The following is a 12,402-nucleotide window of genomic DNA, read 5'->3' as shown; positions in this document are numbered from 1 at the left end:
ACTGCTTGTTTCACTCTGAAATAAATTGTAATTACAGTGCTAACATCATTACGATGCAAGCATAAATATATGCTTACATAAACTTATACATAAACTTATACATAAATAAATATATACATATACATATATATATATATATATATAAATGTATGTGCATGCATATGTAGCAAGCACTGCACGTATTTTCCAAGAAATATTGTAATGTAAAAAAAAAAAAAAAAAAGCATTAAATAATGACATATAGCTCAAGGGGAGAAAAAGTAATATATATATATATATATATATATATATATGTACTTGTAGCACTCCATATGAATTTGCAATAATTTAATTAGCTGTAAGTTGCAAGAGAAAATGTTCGCAGGGGAAGTACAATAAGAAATATGATATGTATAACTGACCCCTATACAAATATCCCTTTTTTCGTGCAGTTTTATTTTATTTTATTTTATTTTTTTTATACCAATTTATCACTATTTGAACATAATATTAACGAGATACATAATATATATGTAAGTCTGAGTACAGCAGCTTTTTTGTTAATATATATATGCATACTCGTTTGAGCATATAAACTCGCATACATGGGCATGTAGAACGTACGAACAATGGATAAGGCTCACTATTTGAATAAAAACAAAATGAGCAAAGATGATAGCAGTAACGATTTAGATAATTCTGATTACCAATCGAACAATGAAGATGATACAAGTGATCTTGAAGATTTACCAGAATTTGAAAGAGAGCTAATATTAGCAAAGAGGCATGAAGAATATATGATAAAAAAACATAGGCGAATTTTACTAAAAAATATAAGTATTGATGCCAATGCAGAGGAGGCTTTTAGTAATGCCAATGATGACCGTAATAACAATAATGAGCATAATGACAACAATAACAATGATAACAATAATAACAATAGTACCAATAATAACAATAGTACCAATAATAACAATAGTACCAATAATAACAATAGTACCAATAATAACAATAGTACCAATAATAACAATGGTACTGCCTTAAATAGAAAGGGGACTGCAAATAACAAAGCATTACATTTGAAAAATAAAAAAAAAATTACTGCAGCCATAGACAAAGCGGAGGAAGCAGACGCAGCAAATATAAAAGCGGTAGATGCTAGTAAAAAACAAAACAGAACAATTACAGATACAGCTGCAGGTACAACTGCAACTACAGCAGTAACGAAAGCAACTAAGAGCAGTAGGGCTAGTAAGGGCAGTAAGAATGACGAGGAAGAGGACGAGAACAATATTGGGGGAAGCAACTTAAGAAAAAGTATGGTCCCTCCCTTATTTCCTCAAGATGAAGAGGGGAAAAAAATAGTAAAGCTAGTAAAGGATGGTGAAAAATATGATAAAAATATGCATGAATATATAACTAATAAAAAAGATATACATACAGAGGAGGGAAACAAAGCCGACAGTAATTACACATATGAATATTCGTCTGAATCGCGTTCAGACATTTCTTATCACCAAGAGAAAAATAAAAAAAAGAAAAAAATGACAAAAGATTCAGTTATAGATGAAAATAAAAGTACGAAAATTAATAATAATTATTATGTAGATAATACAATATCTTCTTATGATAAAAAAAAATATTCTTTAGAAACAAGCAGAAATGACCATATGTTAGAGGAGAGTAAAAGCAAGAATAAATGGAAAGATGAAAAATATGATAAAAATGAAAAGAGTGTAAAAAATGACAAAAAACGCACTAAGTTTCTTTTCAGTGACAATGGAGAAGATTTAACTAAAAGGAAGAAACATGTACAAAGAAGAGAATCAGTTGAGAACAGAAAAAGTTCAGGTATTGTTAAGACGGTCGACTATGGCAAAGATGACGATGGCCATGGTGTTCATAAGGATGATGAAATAATAAAAAATCGTGAAAGAAGTGTTCATCGCATAGTTTCAAATGATCAGAACAAAAAAGTATATGAGAATTCAAATGATATTATAAACAATATAGGAAAGAGTGATATATTTTCAAAAGAACTAGAAACACCTGAACGATTAATACATATATACAAAGAAGAAAAAAAAATTAAATTAGATATTTATAAATATATGAGTTATGAAATTATAACGTATTTTCAATTAAAAAAAACCTTTCTACTTGATATGAGTGAACATATTAATTTTGCTTATTATGTAATAGGGCATATGATAAAAATAGTTGATATGTTTGCACTGACAGAAGTTACACACGTTTTAAAAAATTATCATAATTATAAAAATAATACAAATCATCAAGAAATGAGTAAAGACAATTCATTGAATAAAAAAAAAAATTTTTTCTTTATAACAAATGTTATTAAAAGTGAAAAAAATTATTTTTGCGTTGATAGATATACGAATATAAAATTTGAAATAGCGCATTTAGAAAATTTGGCAGATTTCCATTTTTTTAAGAAAATGAAAAAATTAATGAATCAAAATAAAAAGGTGTCTATCAATGAGTTAAGTACAGAAAAAAGTTATACAACATACATATGTGACCTTAACAACATATCTGATCAGAAATTTACAGTTGATGAATATAATTTTATAAAATTATTTTCCATAGATTTGGAAATTTTAAAAAATTTCCATCTTTTTTTGAAAGAAAAAATTGAAGATTTGAAAAATTTTCATTATACAGAGAAACAAATACAAGACTTAGTAGAAATGAAAAAAAAAAAAAGCTTTCATGAAATTTTCACAAATAATAAAAATATTGATACCTTACCCATATCTCGTATAACTGTGCAGAGAGAAATCTGTTCTATTTTACACGAAATAGACACATTAACTTATGCAAAAAAAAGAATACATCCCCATGATAATACCGGAAATTTGTCCAAATTGAATCATCAAATTGAGTTATTAACGAAGAAGAAGGACATCCTGCGGGAGCAACTGGAAAAAGCGAGAAGTATTTTTTTTTGCCATCGCGTGCTTTCACTTATATGTTGTGCGCGAACACATTTTGTTATTCGTTCCTACTTATGAGCAATTCTTATATGTATATATATGCGTATTTGAAAATGTAAATATATGTATTTATAAATATGTATATATGTATGTATTTATAAATATGTATATATGTATGTATTTATAAATATGTATATATGTATGTATTTATAAATATGTATATATGTATGTATTTATAAATATTTACGTATGCATGTATGTATGTATTTTTAAACATATTTATACGTAATTATAAATATACGTGTGTGAATTTCTTTTTTTTTTTTTCTTTGGCTAGCTAATATCTTATCAGCAAAAAGTCGGGAATATTTTGCACAAGAAAAAGAAAAAAATGTATTGAAGGAAAAATCGATAAAGGCTTATGTGAACTCATCACTAACGGACGAATTTCCTGACAAATTTGTGAACAAATTTCTGGGTACGCATATGCTCACACATGGGCGTTTATGGTTGTATATTTTTATGTGTGTACATGTGAGTGCATACATTTGTATATATTTATATGTGTGCATACATACGCGAAATAAAAACAGAGATCGGAATAAGAAGTAGCTGACAAGTGCATAACACATAAGCGCAATGAAGTTACGTGATGCTCTTATCTAGTGAACGAATGAAGATCTTCGTCTCTACATGTGTGTTTTCGTGCATATGTACATATATGTAAATATATATATATATATATATATATATATATACATGCACACATCAACATACATAGTGTTCATGTTTTTTTTTTTTTTTTTTTTTTTTTGAACTGCGAACATACAGGAATAGAAGAAAAGAGCGTAGCAAATTTGATAAATTACATAAGTGAAGAGAAAAGGAATTTTAACAATTTTATAACTAGTAAGTTTGTTGAATTACCTATTGACGTTCACAACAAAATTGTGCATCATTTTCTTCTTGGAGGAATTCAAAGTAGTCAGGTGAGAAATTCAGAAGGAGCAAAAAGCGAGATAGTTCTTCTGCAATCGTATTCGCCCAACTATATTTATACATGCAGATACATTTGCATCCATATACATTTACGTGAATATGTATATGTACGGGCACACGCATATAAGTGCCGTATATATATGTACATATAATAATGACCTGAACATATGTTCCCTTCCCCGAATTTTTATGAATGTTCAGAAAATTCTGAACATCATTTTTAAAATTAGCTTTGTATGAACGTACATGTTTCCTGATTATTCCTTCCAATTTAAAGTGTATTAATTTTTTTTTTTTTTTTTAGGTTTATTTTGATGAAAATATAAATATAAATAAGAGAGAGGATGAACATGACCTTTTCGGAGGTAATTGAAAAGGAACATTTGTATCATTTTATATATATTTTATATTTCTAGTCAAATTTTGAACACATATTTTATTTTATCTTTTCCTTTTTTTTTTTTGTTTTTATTTTGCTTTAGTTAATATTACCAAACACGTAACCACATTTGATGAAGTAAAAAAAAATTATAAATAATGAACAGGAGTAGACAAGTAAAACAATGTGTAATTATGAAAAAAAGAAAAAAAAATTGATAGGCAGTGTTTACCATTAATATATACGTGTAAGGGCATAAAAAAGCAAAAAAAAATACATAAAAGTACATAAAAAAAACATAAACAAAAAAAAAAGTATTTTATGAAAACTGTTAATCGTCACAGCTTAAGAGACTATGTTTTTTTTTTTTTTTTTTTTCCGTTTTATTTGTTGTTCGTTTGTTAATTAGATATTTTTATCGCAGTATCTGATTATCTGTTTATCCGTTCATCTGCTTATCCGTTCATCTGCTTATCTGTTCATTTATTCATCTGCTCATCTGTTCATCTGTTCATCTGCTTATCCGTTCATCTGCTTATCTGTTCATTTATTCATCTGCTCATCTGCTCATCTGCTCATCTGCTCATCTGCTCATCTGTTCATCTGTTCATCTGCTCATCTGTTCATCTGTTCATCTGTTCATCTCCTGATTTGATTTTATTTTTTTAATTTTTTTGTCTTTCGTTTTTTCCGTATCTCATTTATATAAAAGACCATCTTTGGAGCTCTACCTTTGTACATTTTGTCATTTTCCCAAACTTTAGTCCACCTTTTTCCGTTTTGTAATTTTTCGTCGTTTCACGTCTTTTTGTTAATGTTACTAGGGCAGTGTACTCCCTCCATTGTCAATTACATCTCGTGTATTACTAGAACTCAGTGTGAAAATCAATCTTTTTGAAATCCTTTTTAATTGTTAATTTAAAAAGTGAGTTAATTTTGAGCAAATCGTAATAGCTGACAATTTCAAATCAGACAATCGAACAAAATAGTCTAAAGAAAAATTCTCACTCTCTTTTTTCTTCATCATTTCAATGAAATAACTTAAGTCATGCATGTTCGATAAGGACAAAAAAAAGGAATAATCATTATTTGTTTCTATGATCTTCTCTGAAAACTTTTTAATATCTGTTGGAAAGCCCTTATTTGATATCCCCACACAGCTAAAAAAGTAATAAAATAAAATAATAAAATAATAAAATAATAAAATAAAAAAATAAAATAATATAATAATATAATAATATAATAAAATAATAAAATAATATAATAATATAATAATATAATAATAAAATAATAAAATAATAAAATAATATAATAAAATAATAAAATAATAAAATAATATAATAAAATAATAAAATAATAAAATAAAATAATAGTAAAATAAATATAAGTTTAAGGGGAAGGGAAACCGAAACGGATATACATTGAGAAGGGTAACACAAATGAATAAGGCAAAAAAAACGTCAAAAAATTGACAAAAAATTATCAAAGTAATTTTCTCAATTTTTTCGTTCAAAAGACTTAAACGACCGCTGTACTAAGCAGTAACTCCATTCACATCCGCAAAGAGACTACACAGACACACACACATAGACAAATAGATACTTTAATAGACGTATATATGGGTACAGATACATGCGCACGCTTGTACAAACGCGCGAGTTAACTCATATTCAAGGTCACTACAACATAAAACGTCCACACTGTCGTCCATGGTGTATATTTATATTTGTTTTTATTTTTTTTTTATTTTATTATTTTTTTTTTTTACACTGAAGACCCCACATAGTAGTTGATCGGGCGGTGGGTAATACTCATTAAGGGCTTCTTATCATTATCTGTTACTACTCTATTTTTCAAAAGCTGTAACATAATTTTTTTAAAGACCATGAAATTTCTTGGCACACGAAATGAAGGAGATACATAAATTAATAATCCCCTAATTGTATGAATATAAATTTGTAATTTTTTTTTTTTATTTATAACACTATCTCTTAAGCTTAAAAGTGTAAAGAATAAAATATCAAGTCTTAAATTATCTTGTTTATTTTTTATCATTTCCATTTTTTTTTCTAAATTTTTCTTTTCTTTATTATTTTTTGTAATTTCTATTAACCTTTCCACACTCTTTAATTTTTTTTCAAACAAAGACATATGATCATCTGCGTTGATTATATAACTTTTGTTATTTATGCTTGTTACACCTAAGGGGGAAAATAATAAAAAAATTTTATACATCTTTTTTCCTTCATCATTATTTAAATCCTCCTTCACATCTTCTCTTTTTATGTTAACATCATTATCCTGTTTACAATTTTTCATTACATTTATGTACTCATCATAACTTATGTACTCTCCGCCATACTTGACATTATTATTTTCTTTCCCCTTCAAATTTTCATCTGGGTCGTCAACAGGGGTATCATCTGGGTCGTCAACAAGGGTATCATCTAGGGTATCAAGAAGGGCATCATCAGGAGTACCTAAATTTTCGTTTTCGCTCGACGCGGAACTGTTATTGTTGTAGATATAAAAATCGTTCCCACGGTCAACAGCATCGTAGTCTGAGTAAATATCAACATCATCATTTAAATCACCACTGTACCTAGTGCAGCCGTTCGCTGTATAACCTCTATCTGCCAGTTGAACATAGTTGTTATTGTTATCTACTCTGCAAGGTACTCCTATTTTTTCGCTGCTATTTTTTGTAAAATGTATTTTTGCATCCCTTCCTTTAAAGATCGTAGAGCGATTGCTATAACTGCTGTTATAACGACTGCAGTTTTTGTTCCTATTTCGGCTGCAATTTGTATCAAACGTGCGCGTGTTCCTCTTCCGCTTCAGAGATATATCCGTGCCATAAGTCGCTACTGTTGTATGCTCTTTCCCTTCGTTCCCTTTCTGTTCATTTAAATTATTAGTATTCTTCCGAATCCTTTTTACCTCGTCATTTTTAGCCCCCTTCGTTTTCACTTTAACGCATTTCCCCTTTTTTAAACACTGCTCCTTTTTCCTCTCTACCATTCTATAGAGAGATTTTTTTGCATAAATTTTTTGTATATATTTTATTCTATGTGTACATAAATATATATGTATATCTTTTTTTTTTTTCTTTTTTTCCTACTCATCAAAAATGATGATACAAGCAGTAATAATGCAATAATGTTTAAGGCATATTTGCTGCGCTATATTTCATCATATGTATAAGAAAAGAAAAAAAAAAAAAAAAAAAAAAAAAGGAAAAAAAAAAAAAAAAACGGAAAAAATTGAGAAAATAAAACATATAAAATATAAAAAAAAAAAAAAAAAGCAGAAAAATAAAATAAGAAAAATCAGAAAAATCCGAAAAAGCAAAAAAGAATTCTGCGTTGCGCAATTATTTCGTTTAAAAAAAATGTAAGCCCGACACAACTAGTTACTGAAAATCTTTTCCGAACATGTAGTAAAAAATAAAAGTACTTTTATCATGTGAAAAATAAAAAAATAAAAAAATGTTTATAAAACATACCTGTTTACGTAATAAATGTAGGAATATTCATAAGTATTCGCTTTAATGCTTGTTCCTACTACTTGGAAGTATACCAGGCATTATATTCAAGCGTTGCATATTTATCCCTACTCGTTTTGTAACTTTGCGAAAATAATTCAAAAATGGGAAAAACCTTTTTTCGGCATCGTATATCACATATTCAATGTAATATATAACAACGCGCGCACATTATTCATTCATATAAACATACGTACATGTATAATACATGAATTTTTGCTCCTGAAATATATGTATATATATATATATGTATATATATATATGTATTTATATATTCTTTACAATGTAAGCTTGGGAAAAGGACAATGAAGATAATTTTACTCTACAAATGTGAAAGGAATAATGAAGAATTTTTTACCAACAAATGATGGATGAAACACAATTTCGGAAGCAACAATCTAATATCTACTAACAAAATATGATATATTGTGACTTCACGTGTAAAACAGTTTTTTCTTCTTTTTCTTCCCGTTTCTGCTTTTTTTTTTTTTTTTTTTTTTTTTATTCTCGTGTTTGACCCCAATATAGCACTAACTATTGCACTTACTATTGCACTTACTATTGCACATATTATTGCACATATAATTCTCCCATCAATATGAAGAAGAAAATTTTATTCCAAAGTAAAAGGTACACGAAGAACAAAAACTACCTAAGGAAAAAAAGAAAATATTACAATGACCAGAAGTTTCTGCGTAAATATAAAAAGAAGATACAACCAAATGAGACTAAAACGGAATTGGTTAATAGCGACCCGATTAAAAACTTTTTCTTTACACCTAGTGCGGTAGAACACAAACAGGAAAAGGTAAAAGAGGAACAAAAGGAAAAGGAAATGGAAGAACCTCATGAGTTGCTGGAGGAACAAATAGCAGAGAGCCAAAATAAAACAAGATCATATGGCAGTGGTAACAAAAAAACAGAATGGGCATATAACAATAAGGAAATTATCCTACTTGGACAACAGAAACATAACATGAAACAAAAAACAAAGAAAAAATCTGCATATATTAAGGAACTTAACATTACTGAAATGAAAAAGAAAGAAAAAGAATTATCTGTAAAAGAGAAAGAAGCTGCTATTTTGAAAAGTGAAAAAGAACGAACACAAAAAAAATTAATGAGATTTCAAAAGTTTATAAAACTGAACCAAAAAACAAGCAGGGGTCAACCGGTAATGAAAAATATTATCAGCCACTTGCTGAAAAAAATTTAAATTTTGTAAATAAGTTCTCCGTGAAAGCGGGAAAATAGGAACAGACGGATGAGGAGGAAGAGGAGGAAGAAGTAGAAGTAGAAGAAGAGGAAGAAGAAGTAGAAGAAGAGGAAGAGGAAGAATAACGATAAAAAAAAAAAAAGACAGATTGACAAACAAAATGACTAGAGGGACAAACCTTTTTAGTTACTTTCCTCTTCCCCTCTTTTTTGTGTCCATCTTATTCGTGTTTGCTTATTTTTTAAAGTTTTGTTTTAGTTATCCATTTCGATTCTACGTATTGACATCTGCTGTATCTTCACTCTCCTACTCTGCGTGCTGAACAGCTGTAGTGGTGACTGAGATGGCAAGAACTTTTAAAACTTGAGTGTGATATAAGCAAATGTATATACATATATATGCATGTTTATACTCATGCATGTTTACATATATACGTATGAATTTTGTGGTACTTATTTGACGGACGTCCAAAAGTTGTTATCGTACGACTAGTTGAACTGTAATTTACACTTTTTTTTGTTTATTTCAATTTTTTATTTTAAAAAAAAAAAAAAAAAAAAAACATTATGACAATATACAAACATAAATTATTTTTAATTAAAATAAAAATAAAAAGTATTCTGTGCAAATAAATATTACACACAAATTAGCTATTCATTAAATCGTACGATGGATTGAAATTGCAAATTTTTATAAACTACCAAAGGAAAGAAGAAAAGTAAAAAAAAAAAAAAAAATAATAAATAAAATAAAATACACGCGTTCAGTGTTTTTCAGGTCCATTTTATTAGCAACAAGCACAAACATACAAACATTTAAATATACATGTATACATATCTATTCATACGCACGTATATATTTACATATAAATGCACGTAATTCTCGATATATAATTCCTCCTTATCTAGACTCTTCCATCATACCGTTTTCGCTTCAAGTCTTGCACATTTATTTCGCGCTTTATTCCTCCCCCTTCTTTACCCCTTTATTTTTTTTTTTTTTTTTTTTTTTTTTTAACACTTTTTCTGATGTTCGTCCCATTCTTCCTCTGTTCAGACTTTTTTAACTCGCGTTCCCACTTAAGCATCTTCATTTTCTTTAACTCCACATTTTCTTTTTTATTTAAATTTTTTGTAGATAAGCTTTCCATTTTTATTACTCCCCCCTCGCTTATATATATGATGGGTACTATGAAAACCTTCCTGAAAAAAAGAGAGGTAATAAAAATACATATCCATAAATGAAAAAAAGGAAAAGCAAAATAATGGAAAAACGATAGGAGAAACAAAAAAAAAAAAAAAAAAAAAAAAAAAAAAATAATAATAATAATAATAATTTTTTAAACATAAACATAATTATTTCTAATCATTACATAAATGCTGCTTGCGGTTAAGCAGCAGACTCAAGAGCTCTCCTGCACGTACTCAGTTACACATGTAACTTTGAAATGTCATTTAAGCTTACATTTCCATATATAGTTTTTTTGTTTTATTTTGTTAATTTTTGCCTAATTATATTTCATTTCATTTCATTTCTTTTTTTTTTTTTTTTTTTTTTTTTTTCTCTTTTGCTTCACTGTATCTCATTTGCTTCTTATTTTTTGTTAACCTCAAAAAGGATCGTAGCTCTAAGTTGTTGGTCGCCAGGAAAAATTTCTTTTCATTATTGTTTTTTACAAGGTCGATTATACATTTCATGGAATCTGAAAGTTCATTACTCTCTCCCCTTTTGTTATCCTCCCCATGGTCTTCGCATATGTTAGAGTCATTTGGTTGGTTATGTCCACCTCCTTTTGTATTGTCCACATTCTCTATATTATTTTTCACCTTATATACTTGACCGTTTTCTATTCTTTTCTCACTGGTTTTTTCCTGAAGTTGTTCATTCTTTTCATTATTATTTTCCTGATTTGATTTATTCTCCTTCTTGCAAATTTGACTCTTGACATTATACAAACTGTCAAAGTTATGCGTAACATTTACTTGATTTTCAAAATAATTTACAGAAAAAATATTACTGCTTTCATTTTTTTTTTTTTTTAAAAAATTATTAACAGAGTCTTTTATATTCTCTTCATTGTGATTACATTTATAATGTGTTAATTTCCTTAATCCATATGCAGTTTCTTCTTGTAGACTTTTTTTTGCATACTGGGATATACACTTAGTAGTCATAAGAAGTAACTGCCTATTTAATAATTTACTTAATTCATCTTTTATGCAAATTTTATGAACAATGCATAATTTAATGAAAGTTTCGTCGATAATTATTTTTAGGGGATCTGACACTTGCAGCAGGGAAATGCACATGGTTAGCTTTTTTTTAAACTCCTTCTTCTTGTCAATTTTCATGTTGACCTAGGAGTATTCTCATATATTCGTACGGATACGTTTGCGCGTGAGGGCATACGTGTATGTGTATGTATCTTGTTTATGCGATATAACCCCTTATTTGGCGCTTACTCACTCTTGGGGAATTTCAGTCGTAGACAAAAATACACACATATGTAATATATTCCGAATGTTATACCTTTATATACACATACATACGTGCACATACAAGTGCACAATTTTCTGCATTTTAGCTATTTTTTCTGAACACTTCTCAGAATTAAAAAAAAATTTCTTAACACATGTACAATTCAGAATTTCCAAGGAAATGCCTTAATTTCACTTCCTTTCAATAATAAAAAAATTTTCGCAAAAAATTAAAATAATTACTTGCTCATATGAAGAAACGAGTTTGGATTTATAGAAATTTTTTTTTTTTTTTTTTTTGACCTTATTTGAACTTAATTTAAGCAAAGGGGAAAAGTTCTATTTAATAAAGGAACAATAAAACAATATATATGATATAATGCTACTGTTTATTATTATGTGGTTTAACCTATACATATAATTATAAAAATAAAAAATTTTTAATTGCTCTTTTTTCTTTTTTTTTTTTTTTTTTGAAGCGTTCGAAAAATTTATTTTTGCAACCTTCTTTTTGTTAAATATGAACAGATAAAATTGTCCTTAAAAGAATGGAATTAAATGTTCACTCGCATTTGACGCAGTTATTTTGTAAGCTGACAAACCGTTATATATATATATATATATATACATACGTGCGTATTATATACATACATACATACTTATTTATATTACTTATATTTATATATATACTGCTTACCGTTTAAAATTCCTATAAAAATGCATAGAACGAATAAAAAATTTTTTACGCTTTTTTTTTTATTTATACGTGTTAAATATATTCATCACTTATACATTATATGCATGTATATACGAGTACACGTTTGCATATGAAAGTATATGCAAGTATGTAT

General features: G+C 27.8%; 4 protein-coding genes across 4 annotated transcripts; 2 read left to right on the top strand and 2 right to left on the bottom strand.

Moving 5' to 3' along the window:
- Nucleotides 1–608: 608 nt before the first annotated feature.
- Nucleotides 609–4,473, top strand: PmUG01_14059900 (conserved Plasmodium protein, unknown function; the record flags this gene model as incomplete). The annotated part of the gene is made up of 5 exons (XM_029008176.1): nucleotides 609–2,937; nucleotides 3,274–3,414; nucleotides 3,768–3,925; nucleotides 4,240–4,300; nucleotides 4,418–4,473. The coding sequence occupies 5 exons, from the start codon at nucleotides 609–611 to the stop codon at nucleotides 4,471–4,473; spliced, it is 2,745 nt and encodes a 914-aa protein (XP_028864492.1).
- Nucleotides 4,474–5,227: 754 nt separating this feature from the next.
- PmUG01_14059800 (small subunit rRNA processing factor, putative) lies at nucleotides 5,228–7,335 on the bottom strand (the record flags this gene model as incomplete). Its single annotated transcript, XM_029008175.1, has 2 exons — nucleotides 5,228–5,474; nucleotides 6,083–7,335. The coding sequence occupies 2 exons, from the start codon at nucleotides 7,333–7,335 to the stop codon at nucleotides 5,228–5,230; spliced, it is 1,500 nt and encodes a 499-aa protein (XP_028864491.1).
- Nucleotides 7,336–8,456: 1,121 nt separating this feature from the next.
- Nucleotides 8,457–9,074, top strand: PmUG01_14059700 (conserved Plasmodium protein, unknown function; the record flags this gene model as incomplete). Its single annotated transcript, XM_029008174.1, has 1 exon — nucleotides 8,457–9,074. The coding sequence occupies one exon, from the start codon at nucleotides 8,457–8,459 to the stop codon at nucleotides 9,072–9,074; it is 618 nt and encodes a 205-aa protein (XP_028864490.1).
- A 985-nt stretch (nucleotides 9,075–10,059) lies between these two features.
- PmUG01_14059600 (conserved Plasmodium protein, unknown function) lies at nucleotides 10,060–11,425 on the bottom strand (the record flags this gene model as incomplete). The annotated part of the gene is made up of 2 exons (XM_029008173.1): nucleotides 10,060–10,276; nucleotides 10,683–11,425. 2 exons carry the CDS (start codon nucleotides 11,423–11,425, stop codon nucleotides 10,060–10,062), a joined length of 960 nt encoding a protein of 319 aa, XP_028864489.1.
- Nucleotides 11,426–12,402: the final 977 nt, after the last annotated feature.

This window comes from Plasmodium malariae (genome assembly GCF_900090045.1).
Source record: "Plasmodium malariae genome assembly, chromosome: 14".
In the NCBI taxonomy this organism is placed as follows: domain Eukaryota; phylum Apicomplexa; class Aconoidasida; order Haemosporida; family Plasmodiidae; genus Plasmodium; species Plasmodium malariae.
The sequence above is the reverse complement of the archived record's forward strand: the minus strand, read 5'-3'. Positions and strand labels throughout refer to the sequence as shown.